We start from the raw sequence: 27,330 nt of genomic DNA, 5'->3' as shown, positions 1-27,330 counted from the left end.
TATTTATATGGGTGACCCCAGAACCCATGACCTTGGCGTTGGAAGTGCCATGCTCTACCGACTGAGACACATAGATCTGCATTTACATTTGAGTCATTTATCAGAAGCTCTTACAATCAGTCAGTGTATTCAACTAAAGTAAGCTCAAACAACCACATAGCACACCCATTGCAAGGAGAAGCTGCCCTCAAACATAGCTGTTATCTGCACAATCTGCGCCAGTGAGAGCAGGCTCCACAGTTCCCATTCAAACCCTCCTCTCTCGCCTCCAACCGCTCCACTGTATTACAGGGCCTTTGTTTCTGAAGGTGTTTGAGTCAAATATCTAGAGGCTTTATATGGATTAATAATGAATAGGAGTCAATGAATAGAAGCAGCCCTAAACGCTGATGGGGATCTGAGACTAATGGATCATCAGATGTGCACACACACACACACACACACACACACACACACACACACACACACACACACACACACACACACACACACACACACACACACACACACACACACACACACACACACACACACACACACACACACACACACACACACACACACACACACACTCCCCAGCTCCCCATTATTGTGGTGCTCCCAGGCAGGGAACAGGGGGAGCAGGTTTGTTTCCTCTCTCCTCCATTGTGTGTGTGTGTGTGTGTGAGGGGCTCCTGCTCCCCAATCCGCCCCCAGGACAGCGTCAGAATGGGGATCAGTAATTAATATTTAACTGAAGAAGACAGACAGAGTGCAGGGGGAGATGGGGGGAGAGGGGGGGAGAAAGAGGGCAGGGAGTGTGTGTGGAGAGGAAAACTGTAGAAGGAGAAGGTTTGAGGGAAAGTAAAGAGTGGGAGAGGGGTGTCGAGACAAAAAACAGAGATGGAGAGAGGAAAAAAGAAATAGAGATGGAAAAACAAGATCTGAGATCGGCACAGGAGGATTAAGGGTTGACAGAGAGCAGAGCACAGAAAGAGCCTTTTAGATTGGTCTAAATTACCTTGTGTTATTGTTAAGAGAAGGTGAGTGGGAGAATCAGTGAGTGCAATGGGAGATAAATGATAAGTGGGTTAGGGGGGTAGGGTGCAGAGAGAGAGAGAGAGAGAGAAGAACAGTGACTTTGCAATGCACTCTCCCATCAAACGCGCACACACACACTAGCTACAGTGGTTATATCTACAGTGAAATACTGTGCTTCATGCATATATAATGCGCAGTGCCCGTCCCATCCTATATGTAATCTATGCATGTTATGCACACTAGCTCCCCTACCCTACCACGCCCCATGCTCCCAGGATTATCTATCTACTCTTGGTGTTCGCACAGCCACGGCAGCGGGAGCAGAGTCGTGATGGGATGCACAGACACTGGTATGCTGTCATTGTCAGCGCAGGACGCTCGGGGATGGAGATAGGGAAACGCATGCATCCTTATGGGATTATTTGTGCTCACAAAGTGTAATCCGCCTACCGAGCCCTGCTTTAGGGGGGATTTGTTTAAGGAAAGACTCCTCCGCTAATGAATCTCTCCTGTGTCTCTTCTCTTTGTGTGCCGTTCTCTCTCGCTCTGATATATTGGGTTATTCCCGTGTATTCAAAGACAAGATTAGCACACTGATTACCTCGTGTGTGTGTGTGTTGGGGTACACTATACACACACACACACACACACACACACACACACACACACACGTAGTAGTAGTAGAGGTGACCTCGGCGATAAAGCAGAGGGATTCCGTCAACCCTCCATGTCCTTTACTGTGAGGTCTCTGCAGTGCAGGGCTATCAAAAGCTCCCGGAATTTAGGATGCTGTCATGACTCCAGATCCGTTGCCATGGCGAGGCGTCCTCTGTGATGTCACTCAGTTCCCCAGGGGACAAAGCCCCACCTCTCCGCTGCTCAAGACGAACGTGACGACTCAGATTGGTGTACAACACCCTGCCTTTCTCTGACTCTCAAAAACAGAACATGAATTATGTCCTCAGACACATTCTATACTTAGCACATCAACCCTTTCACAACATACAAGAACACACACCCGCAAACACTTACCCATAGACAGAAAATATTGCAAACAAGTTTAAGATGTACTGGGTGTGTGAGTGAAAGAGTCTGAATGTGTTTGTGTGTGTATTCAAATGTGTGTGAATGCATTCTTTGCCCCCTCTTGCCACCCTGCAATTCCTTTCAACTAGGAATAAAGGACAGATTCCTTTGAGAAGGTGCTGAAACTAAAGAGACATATCTCTCTCCCCCTCTCTCTCTCTCCCCCTCTCTCTATCTCCCCCTCTCTCTCTCATTCTCTTTCTCTCTACCCCCCTCTCTCATTCTCTCGCTTTCTCCTTCTCTCCCCATCTCTCTCTCTGTGTCTCTCTCTCACCCCCCTCTCTCTCTCTCATTCTCCCTCTTTCTCCTTCTCTCTCTCCTTCTCCCCTCTCTTTTGCTCTCTCTCCCTTTCACTCTCTCTCCTATCCCCCCTCTCTCTCTTTCTCTCGCTCTCATTCTCCCTCTTTCTCCTTCTCCTCTCTCTCTCTCTCTCTCTCAGTACTGTCTCTCTGTGGTCGTGAAGGAGGGGGTGGGTGGGGTCTGCCTTGCCAGCAATTCGACAGCACTCCGCCAGTGCCTGCTAGCATCTCCCCCTCCTCCTCCCTATCCCTCCCTCCTTTCCACCCTCCCCCACCCACTCCTTTCATCAGAAAGGGATGAGGTAATCCCTGCGAGGGCTTGTGAAGCACAGCCAGAGTGTGAGCGAGAGAGGGAAGCAGTACGAGAAAGAGCCTGTGCGTAGCTGAGAGAGAGAGAGAGAGAGAGAGAGAGAGAGAGAGGGAGATATGACAGTAGCAGCAGAGTGCGAGGGGCTGGAGTCCTGACCAGCAGTAGCAACTGTAGTGTTAGCTAGCGTTAGTAGCATAGCAGCCACACGGTTTTGAGTGAGATGAGCCGCTGTCGGGGCTGCTAGCGAGGAGCGCTGCCTGCCTGCTGTGGGACAGTGACAGAGGAGAGGAGAGCTGGTGCTGGGGTCCTCAGGGTGGGGTACAGCCGTGGGCTGAGCCGTAAGGAGAGGAATCATGACTGAACGCTGTAGCCTATGGAGCGCCCTGTCGGCAGCCGCCTGCTGTTTCTACAGAGGCTCCTTCATGCAGGTGCAGGTGAGTGTGTGTGTTTGTGTAGGTGTGTGTTTGAGAAATGAAAGTGTGCGGTTGTGATTCGAAGAATGTGTTTTTGTTGGAGAGTTTTGGGTTTGAACAGAATCTGTATATTGGCTCGTGAATTTCTGGACATTTCTGTTAGTGGTTTTGTCTTTGCGTGTGAGAGTGTGTACGGGTTGTGTTGGAATGTGTTCATTCCTGTTTTGGACCAGCCGCTAACTGGTGATATCATAGATACGACACGGGCAGGCATATCTAGTTGTGCTTGTCTAATTTAGAAGCCGGGGGAAACATGAGGCTGGCTGATTCCTGACAGATGACCTAAGGGGTGTACTGTTGGCAGGTTGTGGTCAGATCATCTATTGTAACAGAGGTGGACAGGAGAGAAGAGCAGGGAGGTGAATTACATTCGATCACCACTGAAAGTCATGCCGTTTGGATGTGATGGCATGAAGCATCGCTGAAGTATGTTGTTATTGAACGTCATGCCTTTTGGATCTGATAGTACAAAGCCTCAATGTAGTACGTTGTTATTGAAAGCTTTTGTATGTGATAGTATGAAACCTCACTGTAATATATTGCTACTCACTGTTCTGGATATTGTTTTTCATCTCTTATCTGTGTAGTCTCTCTCAACTGTTCCTTGTCTGTTGGGAGACTCTCTGTGGCAGTATTCAGAGTTTAGTAACAGGATTTATAGCAGAGTAGTGGCTTTCAAATAAAATAGGACCCTGACGTGTGTACGTGTGTGTTACTTTGGTGCAGAAAATGGGAGTATGTTCAGTGAAGGGGCTCATTTTGGTATTTGTAGTTGGGCCACCAGCCCCAGCCACTTGAGTCTGATAGATGGTCTGGTAACATCCTCCATCTGTTGACCTGTGTGTCCTGTTTACATCACCTGATCTCAGACCAGCACCAGGACAGGAAGAAGTGCTGAGACACTGTCTGTCAGTGACAGTTCGAGTTGAAAGGAGCCTCGACTCCAGGGCGATGCTGGAGCATTTCAACCACTACATTGTCAAAAATAAGAATCTGATCGAGGTTCATTTCAGTGCCCCGGGCCAAGGAACAAAATAGCAGGCTTTCAACACTTCAGTTCAACCATTAGCTTGTTTTCAATTTCCAGCTGATATTGTGCTTTAAACTCCCAGCAGAGAGATTACTACTGATCTATGAGTCTATGGGAGTGCGACATGCTGGCATTGCTACCATTGTGTCTGTAATTAAGACCACTGCCGTCCCAGTCGGTCTCTAACTGGGACATTGTGACGTTACAGCCCTGTTTGTTCACAGAGCAGATCAGCGCTTGAACCCCATCTGCCCCTCGCTCCCCTCTCCATGCAGTTTGCACTTTGATGGTTTTCTCCTGATTTTTAATCCCTCCTTTCTGTGTCTGCCAGCCAGGCTAACTCCAACCATCCAGGCAGCGTAACCCCAGTTTATCTCCAAAGTGACCCAGCTGGGATAGGCTGGCAAGGCCACAGAGAGTGTCTGTCAACCCCAGAGGCCATGGCCTGGCACCACGGCCTCCAACCAGTGGAGGCTGGTGTCACTTTAAATTGGAGGACCGGCTCAAAGGAATGAATGGTATCAGACATGTCCTCTGGATTCAAGTGACACTGTAGCCCCCGCTGCCTTCAATCGTGACGGGAGCTCTAAGGGCCACCACAGCCACCAATTATCCCAGGGCCCCGTACCACCAGTTACCGCGGGGGCTCTTTCAACCTCCACATAGTCAGTTAACCATGTTCAACCCCACCCGTCTGACATACGTAGCAGAAGCGGTAGCTGATACTGAAACGTGTTTTTTTTGCGTCAGCGACGTTAGGTAGCATTATCCCCGCGCCGCCCGTAGCCGATTTGGCATGCTGGAGTATTGTAATATGCTGTGTAATCCCCCCCTGCTCCACTCTTCTTGTGTCTCGTCTCGGGCGCTCCTCTCCTCCTCCGAATCCTTTTCACAGCAAATCCTCTTTGCAGCGCCTGCTTCGCCTCTGCCTCGCCCGCCTGCCACTCCCCCCGGGACAGCGAGGGGCTAAGCGGCTGTTTAACTGCTAAAGTTCAAGAGAAAATCAGCCTGTTACTGAGAGAGAGGAAGCTAATTACACTGGGATGTTTTCTCTAGTAATGAGACACACTTAGCCTGTTTTTTTTTCTTTTTTTTTCGGTTTGCTCGGAGTCCTAACCATTAGTGCCCTTTTCCAAAAAAAAAAAAACCTATGCCAGTGCATTGTAGCCTGGGTGCCAGTCTGTATCTACTCTCTTGTCATGAGAATTCCATAAAACGAGAGCATAAACAGACTGTTACCCAGGCTAACTGCTTGGAGTTGTAGCTGGATACAGCGAAGAGGGTAGACAGTGAAGCACAAGGGATTATACATGACCAGAGACTGAGGAATGGTGAGGAATGGTAGGGGTGCTGGGATCTGAGCAGAGCAGAGACACTTCCACAGATCCATAGCCCCAGGTCAGGATTAGGGTCGGTAGCTGCTCCCACTCACTGGTTCTCACCTTTCTCCCAATTAGCCAATCTCTCCTTTGTCAGTTCAAAAACCTTCAGTTTCTTGTCGTTGGCTCTTTTCAAGCTTTCATGTCAGAACGTAGGATGCGGACTGCGTGTTTAAGTGCCATTCGATAGTACCTGAAATGTATCCCACAGGAACCTTTTGATCCAAAGATATAATGGACCGATCCACCTCTGAGTATTTAGTAGGGGTTTAGAGGAGCTGAGGAGGGTGTCACCCTGGACTGTACTATAATGAACCAGTGGGAGGGTGGTTGCAGATGGCATTTTGGAGGACATAGCTAACAGCAGAGTCGAGAGAGAGAGAGAGAGAGAGAGAGAGAGAGAGAGAGAGAGAGAGAGAGAGAGAGAGAGAGAGAGAGAGAGAGAGAGAGAGAGAGAGAGAGAGAGAGAGAGAGAGAGAGAGAGAGAGAGAGAGAGGTATAAGAAGGGCTGAGGCACTGACTGGTGAAGATTTGTAAATGAAATAGGTGTGCTGGATACAGCTGGAACCGGGATATCTACCACTGTACCAGGTGGAGGTGTGAGTGTGTTGACAGACGGACTCACCTCAGTCACTCTACTCACACTACTGCTACCCACACTAACTGCTCCACTCCAGAGAGACTGTGTGTGTGTGTCCCTCAGATCCAGGTGCTACATAAAGGGATTGGAGGTTGTTGCATGCTTCTGTGTATGTGTGTGCCATACAGAGAGATCTAAAGGACCCCTCGTGGTGCCTGCATGGTTCCCCCTCAGAAGTCTTTGTGTGTGTGGCTCTTTTAGGGAGCAGAGCAGCACAGCACTGCTGCGATCACAGACTTGGTCTGGAACTTACTTCTACCCCCACCTGCTCTGTACACTCCCCAACCCCCGCTCTCCAACTCACTATACACGGCCTCACAAGCTATTCATCTACCAGTAGGTCTATATCCTGTTCAATTCCTCATTATTGGACATTGATAAACATCATTTCATTGTTGACGTGGTAGACCGTTTGCTGCTATGGATGTCAGAGGACTTCTGATGCTGTGTGTTTCTGACGGCGTTCGAGAGCGAGAGGGAATCTGGGGTGAGGATTTAGGCAGGAGGGGCCAGGGGGAGGGGTTCTATTGTGTGTACACTTGGCCTTTGACTCCGGGGGTCAGCGGTTTTCAGGGTCGCCCACAGGAGGCCAGAGTTCAGCCGGACAGATATGACTGAACCACCCCTACTGAGCCTCTCTGGTGAGCGCAGAGGCCTGAGGATCAGTGGGCCCGAGGGTAGGGAAGGTTATGGTAACCTGGTGGTCACAGTGCTTCTTACCCGTATCTGTACCTCTTCGGCGTACCGCTTGTATTCAAACCAGCACTGTACACGGCTTTAGCAGTAGAATGGTTTTAGCTGTAGCAGTACGTCAACTACAGATGTCGGGCCCAGTAACCTAGGTCTCGTCTTTGTCTGTTGGGTCTGATAATGTGGCTGTTAGAGGATTTAGTGGGTCAGCCAGGGGAGGTTGAGGTGACGTGGGCCCAGTACTCCTCAGGCTAGCATTGTTCTTTATGGCACGACGGGACACCAGGTCTCCCCTCGTGAAAGACCGTCTTCTAACATCAGTGGGATAGGTAAAGGTTGAACAGAAGGCACAAGTAACCTAGGTCTCCCATTTACGCTGTAGGTTCTCTGGAATCAATCTACCTTCACTGGCATTTATACCATAAATAAATCTTCTTCCTCTTCCCAGCGATGGGCCCCCCAAAAAAGGTCTTTGTGAGTTACTGGGTACCAGAGTCCCGGTGGAATTCTTAATGTTTCAGTTTACTTTATGAAAGGACCCCAGGCAATTAAAGTGCAACGAGGTGATTTGCGGCGTAGGACAGAGAATAGCTCCACAGCAGCAGACAATATGTTTGATCATGGTGGACGAGAAGATATAGGAGATGGAGAATTTATGTTTTTCACAGACGGTTACTGATAACATCGAAATAAAACTAGTAGAACCATTTTCAAAAATGTAAATCAGAAAACGTTTAAACAACCGTTTCTGTGATGGATTCAATTTAATTTAGAAAAAGATGAGACTAAAGATTAAAATGTTGATTATACCTAAACGATTAAAGTAATCGAATCTAACATAAAGATACGTTAGGGATTAATGAATAACGTTTCATTAGACGTTCTCTAAAGATGAAACAATTCAATTGAAAAGCTTTGAATGCAATTCAATTTAGATGAGACTAAGAATTAGACTATCCTTGATTAGATCGTATTCAGAGGGAACACACACACACGGAGAGAATTACCCTGATTAGATGGTTTTCAGCGTTCAGAGAGGAAACAGTATGCTCTGCTGAAGTGTTGAGCTGACTCTGAACGTTTAGGTCTAATTTAGTGTGACTGAACGGCAGACGCTGATGCTGCTGGTACACACACACACAAAACCCCCCATGCATCTTCATGAGCTGTGCCATAGGCAACACCATCGTGGGGGGTGGGGGGGGGGATCCCCTCATGCTCCTGAAAGGATGAAGAGACATAGCAGTCTCAACATAGAGATGGAGGGATAGAGAAATGGAGGGATGACTGTCCGTCTCTTTAGATACAGTATGTATGCATCTCATCGGAGCTTAGGCAACAGCAACTACAGAAAACGATTACATAATTCTCTGGATGGAAGAATGGACAGAGGAAGGTGAGGAAGGGGGGTGAGAGAGGGAAGAAGGAAGACGGATAAGGGTGACACCACAGCAGGGTATCACAGGCTAATTTCCCATGAGTGTCTCTCGGAATAACACGTCGATCTTGTGCAGGCAGGGCTAGTGTTTCCCCCTGGGAGTGTACACACACACATACACACACACACACACACACATATTTTAGGCTGCTTTCGGTGTGCTATGAGAGTCCGGACATGCAAGGGCATTGCTGATCTTAAGGGATGTGTGTTGTGTTTTGGAAGGCCCTCCCCCTCCTCCCTCCTCTCCAACAGCGCGAGTTCAAGCCAGCAAGAAGGGCTCCATCTGAACATCACCATGGTGACAGCCTAGTACACACACAAGGACAACACCCACCTCCCCGATATCCCTCTATCCCTACCCCCATCAATGATTATACTGTCTGTGAGGAAGAAAGAGCGTGTGTGTGTTTAGGAGCATGAGTACTGTACCAATACTATCTCAGTCTGTCAATGTAATGACCCTCTGTGTCGGAGGTAACCGAGGGGTTACTAGCTGTCCATCAAAGCTTTGCCCCGCCCCGCCCTCAGACACTGTGCAAGAGCTGTACCGTAATGTGTGTGTGTGTGTGTGCGCCCGTGTGTGTGTCTGTATGTGTGTGTGTGTGAGATGTGTGGCAGCGGGTACACAGAGCTCTGCTCACTCTCTCTGCTCTGTATGAATGAAAGTGATACCTCAGCGCTCCTGCACTGTCTAGCCTTTCCGCCCTGCCAGCCAATAGCACTCAGCGCTACCTTGCCTCCTGGAAACAATGACATCATCTCTAGCCAATAGCATCGCAGCTCTGGGGCTTGCTGCCTGCTGCAGCTCCAACGATGATCAGTTGGGACAAGGGGAGAGGGAAGGATGGAGAAAAGAGAGAGACTATTGTACTGACAGTGCAAACGGGCCCGGATTTGAAGCAGGCTATAAGGCTCAGAGGTATTTCTGTGTACACTCTTCAAAATAAAGGTGCCAGTTGGAACCGAATAAGGTTTGTGAGAGCGATGCCATAGTGGAACCATTTTAGGGTCTCTGAAGCACCTTTTAATGGGATGGTTCTTTTGAAGAACCATACAAATATCCAAAAAACAGACAAGTTTCGGCCCTCCAGGACCAGAATTTGATATCCCTGCTGTAGGGTTTAAAGTCTTATTTGCATATTCAACTTGCATATTCATCTTGCATATCCTTGGTGACTTTCAAGTGAATTTTAAAGTTACCACCCATGACTGTGTTTGCTAGTGACACAGACACGGTTCTTGCATTCATTCATTTTCAGTCCTGTAGATATTTCATAATGCCTTCTTGTGAAGGCGTAGTTTTACCATAATACAGTGGCCTGAAACTCTTGGTTTACAGGCCACATCAGGCCTGCAAGCCACATTATGCTGGCTAGCAAAGTGATGTGTAATTTCTATTGGAATCCAGCCAGAGTGGGGATATCCAACATTTGGAATTTTGGGAAGACTAAGATATGAGACTACCTTAAATATCAAAACTGGATCAACCATTTCAGTAACTGGTGCAGTAAGTCCAAGTAACAGATTGGTATAGTTTAGGAAAATGTATGTCATTTATATTTGGGTAGCGTGAGATTAATGAATCAATCAGTGTACATGCAAAAACAGAGATATTGAAACACAACAATTCTTAAAATCAACTTACAATAGAGCATGCTGGGAAATATGACAAGGATGGGCGTGATTTGGCTTCCACTCTGGTTATTAACGCCAACACTGGGGTACTTTTACACCACTGTGTTAATTTAACTCTTGAATCAACGCTAGAAATGTTACACTGAAAAACCAACACTAGTTAACATAGTGAAAGGAACACATCTGCAGGCTCCCATACATTTCAAGAACCTTTTAGAATTCTGAAGAACAGTGGATGTCAAGAACCCCACACTCGATGTTCTTTATCGGGCAAGACATGGTTCTATCACGGCCACGGATACTATAACAGCCAGACAGGGCTGTGTGTGTGCGTGTACTCGGCCCATCAGAGGGCCTGGCTAATTCACACCCCTGATTTATATGCATCACCAGTCCACCTATCAGATCAAACGCTGCCTCATTACCATATCATTATCAGCAGTGGACATGGGGAGAAGAGGCCGCGTGTACGTGAGGACTTTCTCTAATCTGTTTATTTTATATGTATCATATAGGTATGACAGCTTTTATATATTTTAAAAATGATTTTTTTAACCTTTATTTAACTAGGCAAGTCAGTTAATAAGAACAAATTCTTACTTACAATGATGGCCTAGGAACAGTGGGTTCAATGCATTGTTCAGGGTGATTTTTACCCTGTCAGCTCGGGGATTTGATCCAGCTACCTTTCGGTTACTGGCCCAACACTCTAACCAGTAGGCTACCTGCCAACCTCTCTCTCTCTCTCTCTCTCCTCTCTCGTCTCTCTCTCTCTCCTCTCTCGTCTCTCTCTCTCTCCTCTCTCATCTCTCTCTCTGTTCTCTCTCCTCTCTCGTCTCTCTCTCTCTTCTCTCTCTCTCTCTCTCTCTCTCGCTCTCTCGCTCTCTCGTATGACCCTGGTCTGTGTGCAGAACCCGTCAAGCCCGTCAATAGGTCACCCTGTGTTTGTGTACTGACAGACTGAGGACTGTATAGCGTTTGGGTGTCCGCGTCTGACTGTCGACTCCGGGCGAACCACGGCCTGTCAGCGACATTGATGCTTTTCCTCTTTTCGCCCTCACAAAGCAAAACGTCCCACCGCAGGGTGTGTCCAGGTATCGATTAGACTGGCGTGGGCGTGTGTGTCTGCGTGTTGTGCATGTGCTTGCCTGTCTCTTCCTGTGTGCTCATCAGCATGTATACACACACACAGGACATCTTTTCCAACGTTAGCCTTTTGTATGCACTGGAGGGCGGTTACACCGTCACCCCACAAAGGCCCCTGACCACACCAAAAGCATAAAAGCACAGCTGAAAGTAAAAGCAAAATAAAAGGGTGTGACGATCAGCTATTAAAACTATAACAAATATCAACACTTACAGCCAAAGCTACAAATAATGCTGAGGCCGTCAGGGGCTCCCAATATTAAGTCATATTGCTTTGTATCTGCTGTTGTCTTTTGTTGTGGCGCATCGAGACTAATGTACAAGCAACAATAGACGTGCTGCTGTTCTCCGCTGCTGCTGTTGTGGTTTGATGTGATGGATGATGATTGATGTGACAGGCCCATCCCCCCGTTCTCGCTTCCTTTCCGTCCTCTCCCTCTTTTCCCTCCGCACCTTCCTCCTCTCTCTGGTCCATGCTTTCCCTCAGGCCTGAAGCCAGTGGCTGGGATTGGGAGTGGTCAGTCATTTGATGAGGGATGAGATGAGGGAGGGATGAGATGCTGTTACGATGCTCTCATCAATTTCCTCTGAAGGATGGGGATGGGGGCAGGATATATTACTGACCATCTGAGTAGAGCCATTCATTCGGTGTCTGAATCAGAAACAATCCTTCAATCTGTGTTTCGCAATCTATTTATCCTTAATTTCACCAGGGAGTCTCTAGAGATTAAAAATTTAAAAACATGTCTCCCTGAATTGAATGATACAGCAAGTTAGAGCAGGGTTTATAAAACTATGGGTCGGGACCCAAAGTTGGCCCTGGGCATGTGAGAGATGGTTTGCGGGTTATGAGAATACACCTATAATAGACACTATTTCGACTTAATTTGAGTCATTAAAGGATGATTTGGGTCACAGGAGGATGGTCAATTTCTCATTTGGGTTTCAAGCTGAAAAAGTGTACGAACCCATGATAGACTGATAGTGTGGTAGGCCGATTTGTCTCTAGCCAGCCCCTTTGCTTCACCATGAAACGGTTCAGTTTGGATTCCAGGCTAGCCAACTTCTTTGCTTCACCATGAAACGGTTCAGTTTGGATTCCAGGCTAGCCAGCCCCTTTGCTTCACCATGAAACGGTTCAGTTTGGATTCCAGGCTAGCCAACTCCTTTGCTTCACCATGAAATGGTTCAGTTTGGATTCCAGGCTAGCCAGCCCCTTTGCTTCACCATGAAACGGTTCAGTTTGGATTCCAGGCTAGCCAGCCCCTTTGCTTCACCATGAAACGGTTCAGTTTGGATTCCAGGCTAGCCAGCCCCTTTGCTTCCCCATGAAACGGTTCAGTTTGGATTCCAGGCTGGCCATAAACGCTATGTAAGACGGTGACAAAGGAGTTGAGTCTAAAACGGAAAGCGATCTGGTGTCTGTCTGGCTGTATAGCATCAAAGGGAGTCCGTTCAGTCAATGTCTGGTCTCATCTGCTCAGTCTCTGTCTGTCAGATCCCTCATGTGTTCCTGACTCCTCATCAGGGACATAAGTCTCTGTTTTTGGGAGGAGATGAAATCTCCCATCTTTTATTGGCTTTCCACATCTTCATAATTCCAGCCCGCTGTGTCTTTTAGGCAGCAACAATTAATTCAGGCCTGGCGTTTATTGATTAATCAATGGAAGGGATGCAGCATCTCTGTATTTCTCCACCGCGCACACACACACACACACACACTTTCTGCTCCTCTTGACTCTTTCCTCCTGCTGCTTCCTCCTCTCCTGCCTTGGGGTGATGGGGAGAGAGAGGAGCATCGTGGGACTTGTGGTTTATCTGACAGTGTAAAGGCCTCCATTTATAAAGAACAACAAAAAGATCCCATGGCCTCGGCTTAACACATTACCGCTTGTCACCGTGGTAACAGATAGCCTCTGGCCTCGGCCTCTGGCTCCCAGCCGACACACCACACACACACACACATACACACACACAAAACGTCCCACACACTGACACCGCTGGGCTAAAGGAGCAGAAGCAGGTTAGTATTGATGAGGCACCAAGACCCACAATCCATCAGGGCCCTGACCCCTGACCCTTGAGAGCCTTTAAACTGGCCATTAATGGGCCATTCTTTCAGTGTGTGTGTGTGTTTTTCTGTGTGTGAGGAGAGGGGCTTAAGCACTGTCTATTCCTGACTACTCCTACATGCCAACACACATTTATTTTGATATTCATCTCACACAGACGGGCAGGTTATGCTTTCACCCAGCAGAGTGTTATATAATTTCTGTGGTCGATATGTCTGTAAACAAAATGAATCCATACCAATTTGTGAACCGGGAATCTTTCTGAATAGGAAAAATATAATAAATCCCAGTCAGAGGAGGTTTGTGGGTTTTTGGGAACCTCATATGACCTGAACAATGAAATTCAGCCGACAGCCATCCAGGGTTTAATCCGGCCAATTTTCTCTTTCTCTGGTGTGTGGATTATCCACCCGTATCCCTGTAAGCCTGTTCGCTCTCCTCCTCCTCTTCCTCCTCCTCTCCCCCCTTCTCCTTTTCTCCTCCCTTTCTCTCCCCGGAGCCCAGTCATCAGTGTGTTGCTCCTGTTCTTGTCAGTGTAATGGGCCGACCAGTCTCACTGCTGCACCAAGCACACACACTCACTCACAGACACACACACACACACTCTGATACAGGCTGCTTCACAGAGCACACACACTGACAGGCAGGGAGCAGGTGGGAAAGATAGATGGGGGAAGGAGGCGATAGAGAGACAGGTGAAGAAAGAGAGGAGGATGAAGGAGAGAGAGAGACAGAGAGAGAGAGAGAGAGAGAGAGAGAGAAGAAGGCAGAGGAATGGAGAGACCCGAAGCAGGTAAGTGAGACAAGTGCCCTTTCATTTGCCCTCCCTCTATCCCTCCCTCCATCCTAGCCGTTCCTTGCAGATTACTCACTGCCTGTCTGTACTGAGGAGGTGGACCGGAGGCTGTTGCTGGGGCTGGAGGCTGGGCAGTGACAAAGCAAGGTTTTGGGTAGAGGAGACGGGGCCGTGTTATCTCAGTGCTACAGAGAAGTCGGGTAGTTGAGATATGTTGTTGGTAAATGGAGGACCAGGGAGGTCTTATCAGGTCGTGTTGTAGTGCCGCGGAGAGAGCTGTACCTCGGACGGTAGTGTTATGAGTCAAGGTAGACTGTACATGTATGTAGTCTACTGTTATTGGTTAGTGGAGACCCAGACCATGGGGTAGCAGATCAGAGGAAAGCGTTGGCCACACCCAGCCATGTTTTCCCCTTCAGTTCACCCCACTGCACATTGCAGGATCGTCCCCAGCCCGGCGTGATGGTGCACATTAACCCTTTCAGTCTCCTCTCCACCAGCTTCGAGGGAGGAAGGTAGGGAGGGGGGAGCCACCATGGAGTGGGAGGGGTTACCAAGGCAGTGTCTCCCAGGTGTGGCCCTGCTGAATAGGCTAGGGAAGGGAGGGAGGGAGGAGCCACCATAGAGGGGGAGGGGTTACCAAGGCAGTATCTCCCAGGTGTGGCCCTGCTGAGTAGGCGAGGGAGGGAGGGAGGGAGGGAGGGAGGGAGGAGCCACCATAGAGGGGGAGGGGTTACCAAGGCAGTATCTCCCAGGTGTAGCCCTGCTGAGTAGGCTAGGTAGGTAGGTGCTGGTTGATGATGGTGTGGTCGTGCTGGGTCTCCTGAGACGGATAGGGAGGAGGGAGGAAAGGGCTTGGTTGATGATGGTAGATGTGTTGCGTGAGACCTCTAGCCTTGCGTTTTGTCAAACCTCTCAGCTGTCCTCTCCTAATTGGGTAGTCATGCCCTGATGGAGCCTCCAGTCCCAAAACCCCAAGCCCCCTCCCTGTTCTTTCCCCAGCCCCTGACCCCATTGTGGCCTTGCCTCAGTCTCATCCAGCAGCCCCCAATCTTCCAATCCTGGCCTTTCCCCAGCCAGCAGCCCCCCAGGGCCAGTGAAAGGATGGAAGGGGGGGGTCAGCGGAGGGAACACAAAGTGACCCCCACTGTGGGGTCTGTGGGGTGGGTGGAGGCTGTAGAGTAGAGGCTGATTCCCCCTGACAGGACTGGCTCTGTGAAGAGTTTATCTAAACGCAAAAAAGGACCTGTTCCCTTTTGGTAGGGTCACAAGGCTGCCTAGCATGGACACACACAGACACACACTCACACACACGCACACACGCACACACACACAGACGCACACAAAGAGTGAGTTAAAGATTACCTATTTTCTATACCAATATGTTTCCAGATGCAGGAGGAGGTGTGTGTGTGTGTGTGTGTGTGTGTGTGTGTGTGTGTGTGTGTGTGTGTGTGTGTGTGTGTGTGTGTGTGTGTGTGTGTGTGTGTGTGTGTGTGCGCCCTTACCTCTGAACATACTCTGCTACCCTGCAGGCGTGTTTAACAGTAAAAACAGAGGTTGAGAGTCAGGGGGAAGAGAATCCGCTCCGAGACATACTTGCAGTCCGAAATCATTAGAGCTGAGTGCATCTCTGTATCTCTCTCACGTTGTGTGTGTGTGGTAGTGGGGTGGGAGGCACACACAGCAACTCATTCTTACCCGCTCAGTTAATATTGTCTTTTCCTTATCATCATAAATCACACCCATCAGGTGCAGTATCTTAATCAACTGTCATTAAGAAACCAGAGAGTGGGACAAAGAAGGCTTTGATGAGAGAGAGAGAAGGGGTGGGGGGGAAAGAGACAAACAGACAGACAGAGAGAGAGAGAGAGAGAGAGAGAGAGAGGGAGGGAGATGGAGAGAGGGAAATAGTTTGGAAGAGAGAGCAAAAGAGAATAGATGGATGGTCCACAGTGGGAGTCCAGGAGCGTGTCATATCCTGTGGCCCAGCTGTCAGTCAGTGTGGGGGTAGAGGCACTGAGACCATGCTGAGTGACACGCTCTAGAGGGGTGTGTGTGTGTGTGTGTTTGTGTGTGTGTGTGTGTGTCTGAGAGCTAGCACTGAGCAGCCCTAAGGGGGGTAGACAGGGCATGACAGAGGAATGACAGAGGAAAGGAATGAGGATTTTTCTGCCACTCTGTCGCAAGCCAGTAGCTTTGTGTGTCTGTGTATACCAGCAGTAGTAGGTGTGGTGGAGTCGGTGTTGACAGCGGAGGTCCCAGTTATCAGTCCCACCTCCAGACCCCAGCCTGCAGATATATCAGCCAACAGAGGGGATGTAAACTATAGCCTGCAGAGGTGATCCCTACAGAGGGGGCACAGTCGGACTAGACACCCACGAGGAGTAGGGGTCGACCGAAGAGTGACTGGAGGATGGAATTCATACAATGTAACTAGATGTATATCTGGTTGGCGGGAGAGGAGGAGGAGGGAGGGTGAGGGATACATACATTGCTCCTTGGCGATTCCTTAGCTAAGCGTCTACATGGCGCAATTACTGTATGTGAATGACGTTACCGGAGAAATGAATCAGATGAGCTTGGTGGTTATCCTAAAGCTATGGGATTTACTTTGGGTTACAGTCTGTGCCAGGCTAACTTAAGCCTTGTATGTCCTTTTAACATTCCTGACACTGCGACGTGGCTTCTCATAGTACCGCGAGTCTGTGGAAGGGGAGTGATAGTGTTTAGGACTAAGAGACTAGGAGGAGAGAGAGGAGATCAGGTAAGATAGGAGCATGTGAAATAATGGGATACGGCTGAGATGGTGGGAGACAGGGTTGGGTGGGAGGGTTTTCAGCAGTAATCCAGGCCCCTAAACCCCTTAGCGGGGGGCAGATGGAAAGAGGGAGGGAGGGATAGAGGGTACAGAGAGGGACCTCTGCTCTGGCCCAGCGGATGGGGAGGAGGTGGGGTCCCCCAATCTCAGGCTGCTACCATAGCAACGGGGCTGGGGTAGGGGCAGGGGGAAGCTGAAAGAGAAAGGCTCTACATTCTATCATGGGTTTGGATCTAAGAACACTTCATGTCTGTTTCCGTGCATCCCTTATTCCTTGCTTTGCATTGTACCATTTGGGCCAGAGAGGGGGTTTGTTTTTTTTGGTAGTAGATTGCATTTGGTAGATTGCGCCTGGTAGATTGTATGTATTTTGGATCCAGTCGAAATTTCTGTGATTTTGACTGATGGTAACGCCACCTCTGGTTTGGTGATCTGCTGGAGGGAGTGGGGGATGTCATTAGTTGGTGCGATTTGATTGGTCAGCATTGAGGAAGTGGGAGGGTAGTAGGTGTCTGGGTAAATGAGGTGATGGATCATCCGGTGTTATTATTCATAACATCAGAGAGTGCAGGGACACAGTCCAACCCTCCACCTGCACCCCCATCCATCCTCAGCTAACCCCCGTATCTCCCACCTGCACCCCCTAACCCCCCCCATCTCCTTCCGTCCCTAGCCCTGCGTTGCACACCCAATCTCCAGCCCAACCCCCATATCCCCTAATGTCCTACTCCAGAATCAGCTGGGGGAAAAGAACCAAGACCCAGCGGTCTGTCCCTGTCCTAACTATCCCACCTCTTCAATAAACCTGACACCTCTGTGCCTCCAGTCCACAGACGAAATGAGCAACTTAAAAAGAATGATGAAGTTGGTATGCACTGTAGTCCGTTGTTTTTTACCTCCAATGTGATGTATTGGTAGTGGTATGTACTAGAGGTCGACCAATTAATCGGAATGGGCGATTATTTTGGGCTGATTTCAACTTTTCTTTACAATCGGAAATCGGTATTTTCGTGCGCCGATTTGACGATTTTTTAAATTTTATTTGTATTATTTTTTACATTTTATTGTTATTATATTTTTACACCTTTATTTAATCTTTATTCAACTTGGCAAGTCAGTTAAGAACACATTCTTATTTTCAATGACGGCCTAGTAACGGTGGGTTAACTGCCTCGTTCAGGGGCAGAAAGACAGATTTTCACATTGTCAGCCCGGGGGATCCAATCTTGCAACCTAACAGTTAACTAGTCCAATGCAATAACTACCTGCCTCTCTCTCGTTGCACTCCACAAGGAGACTGCCTGTTACGCGCACTAGTTAACTACACATGGTTGATGATATTATCTAGCATGTCCTGTGTTGCATATAATCTGACTGAGCATACAAACATACAAGTATCTGACTGAGCGGTGGTAGGCAGAAGCAGGCGCGTAAACATTCATTCAAACAGCACTTTTCTGAGTTTTGCCAGCAGCTCTTCATTGTGCGTCAAGCATTTTCGATGTTTCTGACTTCAAGCCTAAAACTTCTTAGCTGGGAATATTGAAGACTCATGTTAAAAGGAACCACCAGCTTTTATATGTTCTCATGTTCTGAGCAAGGAACTGAAACGTTAGCTTTCTTACACTTTTACTTTCTTCTCCAACACTTTGTTTTTGCATTATTTAAACCAAATTGAACATGTTTCATTATTTATTTGAGGCTAAATTGATTTTATTGATGTATTATATTAAGTTAAAATAAGTGTTAATTCAGTATTGTTGTAATTGTCATTATTACAAACACATGTAAAAAATAATAATAATAATATATATATATATATATATATTATTATTATTTATTTATTAAATTAATCGGCCGATTAATCGGCATCGGCTTTTTTTTGGGCGTCCAATAATCGGTATCGGCGTTGAAAAATCATAATCGGTCGACCTCTAGTATGTACAGTAGATATTACTGTATGGTTAGAGTGTTACAGTAAGCCAGCCAAAGCTAATGGCTCAATATTGAGGTGAATGAGCTGCTGTGTTTAACATCTTATATACATGAGGACTGTGTGTGTGTGTGTGTGTGTGTGTGTGTGTGTGTGTGTCTCAAGACTCCCAGCTGCGTGCTGTTGGAGCCAGGAATGCTGCACTCACTGTACATCGCCCGGCACCTGGCCTCTTCACACACAATGAGACGTTTCCATAGCAACCAAGGCTGCAGTACGGGGGGGTTAGATGAATGGCATAGTCTTTCGCACTCCATTGTACTTCCTCTATTACTCTCTCTCTCCCTCTACCCATCCTGTATCAATGAATGTCACCTGGCTATTCTCTACTTCTCTCTCTCACTGTCTGTGTCTGTCTGTGTCTCTCTGATGTTGCATTAACAAAAAAGTCTTGGGTTTGTGCTTTCCAGGAAAGTCAGGAGTGTGAGGCTGTTATTCCAACCCACCAGGGAGGCACTGTAACTGGGCCACAGAACATGGGGCTCAGCCAGAGGTTGGATGGGTGTACCACCCCTCTTTGGGAGTCGGAAGAGAAAAAGTTTGAAACACTGTTTCTCTCTCACACACATCCTGGTCCCTCTGACTCTTTCTCTCTTTCTGCCCCTCTTTCCCTCTGTCGCTCTCAGTTTGTCAGTCGGTCTGTCTCCCTCTCTGGTCTCAGTCATATCATAGAGAGCCTGGCTATTCCAATTTGCCCACCACCTACTCACACACACACACACACACACACACACACACACACACACACACACACACACACACACACACACAGTATGTGTCTACTGTAAAACCCAATTACAGGATGGTCCGTCAGCTCAGCAGCAGCAGGGCTAGTCTCTCCTGGGTCACCACAGAGACGAGGAAAAGCAATAACTCCACACTTGACCCTGCTGCTCTTTTATTGCCCAGAATCCCTTTCACACAGACACACACTTCACGCCCACTTCACTTCAGAAACGTGACGTCAAATCTAATCTGAGTGGAAACTGCTGCGGTTTTCCTGCCCTCCTCCATCCCTCCATCCTTCCCTAGAGGAGGAGAGGCGAAAGAGAAGCTCAGGAGGAGGAGGTGAAGTAGAAAGTGGGGGTTTAATCAACTTATCTCAGAGGAGAGAAGGGGGCAGGTGACCAGAAGCATACAGTGACCCGGGGCGATATGGTATTGATTGTCTGCCTTCTGGAGCCCCTCATCTCTTTCTCTCACTCATACAGACAGATAGACAGCTTCACTGATCGATGGATGGACGGACACACACGCACGCAAAGAGATGCAGTACTTCCAATGATAGTCTCACTTGTAGTCAAAAATCTTTCTTGTACAGATGTAGGATCTTGATTTTCTACGGTAGGAAAATAATCCTGCAGCAACAGGAAATGTGAATATTTACATGGATTATAATTAATGGACATTTTTTGTAGGGATTGTTTGTCACGCCTGTTGAAGGAAGTGGACCAAGGTGCAGCATTTTGAGCGTACATTTTCTTTTATTATAAAAAATGACTTCAACAAAACAACAAATGCGAAAACAACCGTGAAGCTATGTGCCACAAACAAAAGTCAACTTCCCACAAAGACAGGTGGAAAAAAGGGCTACGTAAGTATGGTTCTCAATCAGAGACAACGATAGACAGCTGTCCCTGATTGAGAACCACACCCGGCCAAACACAACGAAATAGAAAACATAGAAATAAAGAAACTAGAATGCCCACCCTAGTCACATCCTGGCCTAACCAAAATAGAGAATAAAACCCTCTCTATGGCCAGGGTGTGACAGTACCCTCCCCCAAAGGTGCAGACTCCAGGAGTCCATTACACGCTGCTCCTCCTTACCATGCTGCTTGGTCCGTTGGTGGTGGGTAGTTCTGTCACGGCTGTTGAAGGAAGTGGACCAAGGTGCATCCTGGTGAGCCCGGAGGGGGGTCTACGTCCCTCACCAGAGCCGCCGCCGTAAAGGAGGCCCACCCGGACCCTCCCCTTTAGAGTCAGGTTTTGCGGCCGGAGTCCGCACCTTTGGGGGAGGGTACTGTCACGCTCTGGCCATAGAGAGGGTTTTATTCTCTATTTTGGTTAGGCCAGGGTGTGACTAGGGTGGGTATTCTAGTTTCTTTATTTCTATGTTTTCTATTTCCTTGTGTTTGGCCGGGTGTGGTTTTCAATCAGAGGCAGCTGTCTATCGTTGTCTCTGATTGAGAATCATACTGAGGCAGCTTTTTCCCATCTGTGTTTTGTGGGTAGTTATTTTTTGTTTTGTTTTTCTGCACCTGACAGAACTGTTCGTTGTTATTTTGTTCAAGTGTTTAAAAAAAAAATCATGAACACTTACCACGGTGCGCTTTGGTCCACTCCCTCTTCTTTTAACGGCCGTGACATTGTTACAGTTTCTGAAATGTCAAAGTGGAAATGGCAAACTTTAGAACCCTTTTTAAAACTCAAACACACTACAGGAATAATCCCTGTAACAAAAGGGTGATCAAATTAAGATCCTACACCTGTAGAAGTGTACTTGGATAGTGTTTACTCCCAGTGGGTGTCAGATAACGTCATATCTTTCCATTTAGCATCTCATCCCTGTGTCCATAGAGACCGTGTTGTTATTGTTTGTTTTGGTGGTTGTGCCTCTACTGGTAGTATAGAGATGCTGTCAGTGTGTTTATTCCTCTCTATCTCATCTCTCTCTCGCTCTCTGTGTCTCTCTGACTCACTCTCTTTCCCCCTTCTCTCTCTCATCTCCCACTCACTGTCTCTCTCTTTCAGTTCCTCTCTCACTCTGACCCTCTCTCTGTCTTCCCTGGCCGCGTATTTCCTCATAGATCTGGACTCGAATGTAAATGTCTTTGTCGTCATGGTGGTTTCAACGTAACCTTAGAACAGTACTGTTGAAATGTGAAATACTGTAAAGTCTTGCATTCTGATTGTGTAACTACGGTTGTTGGTGGGACTGTGGTGCGTGAGTTACGCTGTGCTGTGTTCGTGTGCGTAGGAATGGAGAATGTTAGGTCATAGATTACTATATAACAGAAATTTTAAAGACAGGCAGAGCACTGTAAGCCTACACACACACACGTAAGAAAGAGTTTTATTTAGAAAGGTTTCACAATGGGGGAAATCAGACCTTTGAAATCAGGTCAATGAGTGTTGGATTCCACGTACTGCATTGTACTGTGTGTGTGTGTGTGCGTGCATAGTACCAGTATCACTGCTGTCCTGCTAGCCTGAGGGGTGAGCGGCTGTCTCACAGGGGTGTGTTTCCTGTTCCCTATAGTTCTCCAAGGAGAAGTACCTGCTGGAGTCTCCACCAGAGAAACTACGGAAGGAGCTGGAGGAGGAGCTGAAACTCTGCAGCAGCGATATCAGGAGCCATGGCTGGTACCATGGACACATCCCTCGAGAGGTACACACACACACACACACACACATACACACACACAGAGAGTACACATACAGAGTACACACACACACACACAAAGAAGAGTGGTTATCTACGTGCATACTGTTGTCTTCTTAGTTAGTGATGTTTCATGAACAATAAAAGTCCCATGCGTGCATTTCTTTGCCAACTTATACCTTCCGCTGTAGTATTTAGTGACATTCTTAATGACTCATTTGCATAATGAACAGCCTTCCATATGCTCTTAGTCTTAGACAAAACGGCAAAATCCTGAACTTGTGAAACGTTCCACACACACACACACACACACACACACCGGTGTGGCCGCACAGTCCTCCTGACACCCATCCGCACTCCTCCCTCGCTTTCTGTCTGTAGTGTGTGTTAAACCATCTGTGAGTCTGTCTCCCTCCCTCCCTCCGTCTGCGATGCTTCAGCACATTAACATAATGCTACATTCACACTGGAGTAAACAGACAGAACAGGGGGAACCCGTGGCTCACCCTCACTGCTAAAACAATGCACTGTCTCCATGGTGATGGGCTCCCACGCAGCCAGCCGCAAGCAGCAGCACCCCTGTCTGTGTCTGTCTGTCCCTGCTGGTGGTGGTGGTGGTGGTGGTCTGGCCTGTAGTAACAGCGCTCCCTGCTGGCCATATGGAGAAAGGCTTTACTACGGAATTACACCTTTAGACATTGTGTACTCCTCACTATGTCCCCTATTATAGCATGCCTCTTCATAACAGTTCTCACAGGAAATCTTAGTTGTGTATAAGCTATGTTTCCACACTAGATGTGTGCTTAACATTGACTTTGAGTCACTTTGTGTGCTTTTCAGGCATATAGAATAAAGGGTACCAATGTTGTACAGTTGAAGTTGGATGTTTACACACACTTAGGTTGGAGTCATTTAAACTCGGTTTTCAACCACTCCACACAATTGTTAACAAACTATAGTTTTGGCAAGTCGGTTAGGACATCTACTTTGCGCATGACACAAGTCATTTTTCCAACAATTGTTTACAGACAGATTATTTCACTTATAATTCACTGTATCACAATTCCAGTGGGTCAGAAGTTTACATACACTAAGTTGACTGTGCCTTTTAAACAGCTTGGAAAAATCCAGAAGATGATGTCATGACATTCAAAGCTTCTGATAGGCTCATTGACATAATTTGAGTCAATTTGAGGTGTACCTGTGGATGTACCTTCAAACGCAGTGCCTCTTTGCTTGACATCATGGGAAAATCAATAGAAATCAGCCAAGACCTCAGAAAAAAAATTGTAGACCTCCACAAGTCTGGTTCATCCTTGGGAGCAATTTCCAAACGCCTGAAGGTACCACATTCTTCTGTACAAACAATAGTAAGCAAGTATAAACACCATGGGACCACGCAGCCATCATACCGCTCAGGATGAAGACACGTCGTGTCTCCTGGAGATGAACGTACTTTGGTGCGAAAAGTGCAAATCAATCCCAGAACAGCAAAGGACCTTGTGAAGATGCTGGAGGAAACCAGTACAAAAGTATCTATATCCACAGTAAAACGAGTCCTATATTGACATAACCTGAAAGGCCGCTCAGCAAGGAAGTAGCCACTGCTCCAAAACCGCCATAAAAAAGCCAGACTACGGTTTGCAACTGCACATGGGGACAAAGATCGTACTTTTTGAAGAAATGTCCTCTGGTCTGATGAAACAAAAATAGAACTGTTTGGCCATAATGACCATCGTTATGTTTGGGGGGGAAAGGGGGAGGCTTGCAAGCCGAAGACAACATCCCAACCGTGAAGCACGGGGGTGGCAGCATCATGTTGTGGAGGTGCTTTGCTGCAGGAGGGACTGGTGTACTTCACAAAATAGATGGCATCATGAGGGAGAAAAATTATGCAGATATATTGAAGCAACACCAGTTAAAGCTTGGTCGCAAAGGGGTCTTCCAAATGGACAATGACCCCAAGCATACTTCCAAAGTTGTGGCAAAATGGTTAAAGGACATTAAAGTCAATGTATTGGAGGGGCCATCACAAAGCCCTGACATCAATCCTATAGAAAATGTGTGTGCAGAACTGAAAAAGTATGTGCGAGCAAGGAGGCCTATAAACCTGACTCAGTTACACCAGCTCTGTCAGGAGGAATGGGCCAAAATTTACCCAACATTTAGTGGGAAGCTTGTGGAAGGCTACCTGAAACGTTAAACAATTTAAAGGCAATGCTACCAAATGCTAATTGAGTGTATTGTTCCGTCCGTCGTGGAATGAATGAGACCAAAGCACAGCGTGGAAAGTGTTCATGATAGTTTATATTTTGTTGGTGTTTCATTATTAAATTAACGTCAAGTTCTGCAGGGCTAGACAGCTACTGTGCAAAAACAAGATTTCAGGTGGAAAACAGGCTGCCAAAGTATGATTCCCAATCAGAGACAACGATAGACAGCTGCCTCTGATTGGGAACCATACCCGGCCAACAAAGAAATAGAAAACTAGAATGCCCACCCAAATCACACCCTGACCTAACCAAATAGAGAAATAAACAGGCTCTCTACAGTCAGGGCGTGACATATGTATGTAAACTTCTGACCCACTGGGACTGTGATGAAAGAAAGAAAAGCTGAAATAAATCATTCTCTCTACTATTATTCTGACATTTCACATTCTTAAAATAAAGTGGTGAACCTAACTGACCTAAAACAGGGAATTTTAACTAGGATTAAATGTCAGAAATTGTGAAAAACTGAGTTTAAATGTATTTGGCTAAGGTGTATGCAAAATTCTGACTTCAACTGTAGATAAAACAGTCTTCTAAAAATGTCACTATAACAATGTTATGTCCCTCATAGCAATCTAGCAATGTTATAATAACTTTAACAATGTTATGAAATAACCCTCCTAATTCCTTCCTGTCAACCTCCAGCTGTCGGAGACTGTCGTCCTGCAGAACGGGGATTTCCTGATCCGTGATTCGCTGATTAACACGGGCGACTACGTCCTAACGACCCGCTGGAACCACGAGGTTCTGCATTTCAAGATCACCAAGGTCCTGGTCAAGTCCAGCACTGAGTCGAAGGTATGTGTTGTAACTGGCAGACCTGGGTTCATGTACTATTTCAGGTATTTGAATGACTTTTCAATACATTTCAAAACAAGTATTTAAATCAAATGTATTTGAAAAAAACAAGTTGCTGAACATGTAAATTTGAAAATACTATTTGAAAAGTATTGTTATGGATTTACAATTCCTTCAAATACATATCATTGGAAGTGTTTGAAAGACAGTATTTTCTAATAAATATTTTATTTTATTTTATTTGAAATAACAAACTATTTACAATTATATAGGTCTTGTTTCACTGTTTAATCACAATATGCAGCCCATACTTTACATTGGTGTCTCATAAAAGAGGACAAGATGCCATGTTATATTTAAAAAAAACATCAGTTTCAAAAAGCTCATCAGACATTGAGTAGCGATCTGTTCTGAAGATACACACACACACACACACACACACACACACACACACACACACACCCCCCATGCTGAAAAGCTGCTCCACGGCTTCGGATGATGCTCGGACATGTAGGTACACAGCAGCAACTCTGCTCAGTGTTGGGCGTGTGTGACTGTGTCTTCCAGAATGTCAGGGGATCAGCTCGATGGAAGATATGGGGTGATGAGGTAATCATCAATTTCTCTATTCTGTGGTTGTTCCATGCAACCGAACAGTGTGTCCAAGCGACTTTTGTTGGTGGTGATGGCTCACTGTGTGGGACATCCTATGTTGTGCTGGTGAACTTTGTGTCCAGATCATTGATGTCCTGCCGTAAGGGCAGCCTTCTCGGTGTCATTGCACTGTGCCAGTTTAAAGCGTGGGACCCAAGACTGAGGCAATCTGGTGCGGCTTCTTCTGCTCATAAACAGTCAGGCACTTCTCAACTACTTCTTTCAGGTTTTTGACACGCTTTTTGTTCGACCTGGTGAACCAATTGGTGAGATGTTTAGTCAGTCCTCTGATGCATGGAATGATGTAGCTGGCTGTGACGATATCAGATCCTTGCACACAATCTGTGGCAACCTCAAAGGGGGTTAGGATGTCCACAGCATCAGCACTGACATACTTCTTGTGCATGGAGAGCTTGGTGACAGTGTGTTATGCTTTCCTTCATCCGCATTGAGAGAATCATTTTCGGTTGAGTTCCACCTTGTGACAGTGGCTGGTTGGGAGACAATTCTTCCCTTTCAGGTGATCCTGTGCAAATGTTAGTGGGAGACAATGTTGGAGGATTTAGAAATGGCTGTGTTGAGGTTATCTGCAGATTTAGGCCATATAAACATATTCAAATACACAGAAAAAAAGTATTTTAAATAACAAATACCGGTCACCAGGCCGGCCAAAACTCCGTCCCACCAAAACAGGCTTTTCAAACAGCTCTTACACTAAAAGGGCATTATCATAATGTTCACAATTTCATACTTTTATTCCAACCTCAATGTGGAAATACCGGTCAAAAGTTTTATAACACCTACTCATTCAAGGGTTTTTCTTTATTTGTACTATTTTTTTTTACATTGTAGAATATTAGTGAAGACATCACAACCATGAAATAACAGATATGGAATCATGTAGTAACCAAAAAAGTGTTTAACAAACCAAAATATATTTAATATTTCAGAATATTCAAATAGCCACCCTTTGCCTTCATGACAGCTTTGCACACTTGGCATTCTCTCAACCAGCTTCATGAGGTAGTCACCTGGAATGCATTTCAATTAACAGGTGTGCCTTCTTAAAAGTTCATTTGTCAAATTTCTTTCCTTCTTAATGCGTTTGAGCCAATCAGTTGTGTTGTGACAGGGTAGGGAGGTATACAGAAGATAGCCCTAATTGGTTAAAGTCCATATTATAGTAAGAACAGCTCAAATAAGCAAAGAGAAACGACAGTCCATTATTACTTTAAGACATGAAGGTCAGTCAATACGGAACATTTCAAATGCAGTCGCAAAAACCATCAAGTGCTATGATGAAACTGGCTCTCATGAGGACCGCCACAGGAATGGAAGACCCAGAGTTACTTCTGCTGCAGAGGATAAGTTCATTAGAGTAACCAGCCT

At 46.7% G+C, this 27,330-nt stretch overlaps 1 protein-coding gene across 4 annotated transcripts in view; it reads left to right on the top strand.

Annotated features, from left to right (window-relative positions):
- sh2d3ca (SH2 domain containing 3Ca) overlaps positions 1 to 27,330 on the top strand; it is an 84,371-nt gene that overhangs the window by 38,360 nt on the left and 18,681 nt on the right. For 3 of the 4 annotated variants that reach the window (XM_064942090.1, XM_064942091.1, XM_064942092.1), the window contains 2 exons: positions 22,094 to 22,222; positions 25,135 to 25,287. In XM_064942090.1, coding sequence (XP_064798162.1) covers positions 22,094 to 22,222; positions 25,135 to 25,287 — 282 coding nt within the window. Of the gene's footprint in view, positions 1 to 2,791; positions 3,150 to 22,093; positions 22,223 to 25,134; positions 25,288 to 27,330 lie in introns of those variants that run through there. The other variant, XM_064942093.1, reaches the window with a different exon arrangement.

This window comes from Oncorhynchus masou, chromosome 28 (genome assembly GCF_036934945.1).
Source record: "Oncorhynchus masou masou isolate Uvic2021 chromosome 28, UVic_Omas_1.1, whole genome shotgun sequence".
NCBI lineage: Eukaryota > Metazoa > Chordata > Actinopteri > Salmoniformes > Salmonidae > Oncorhynchus > Oncorhynchus masou.
Note: the sequence above shows the minus strand (reverse complement) of the source record. Positions and strands in the feature narration are given on the sequence as shown.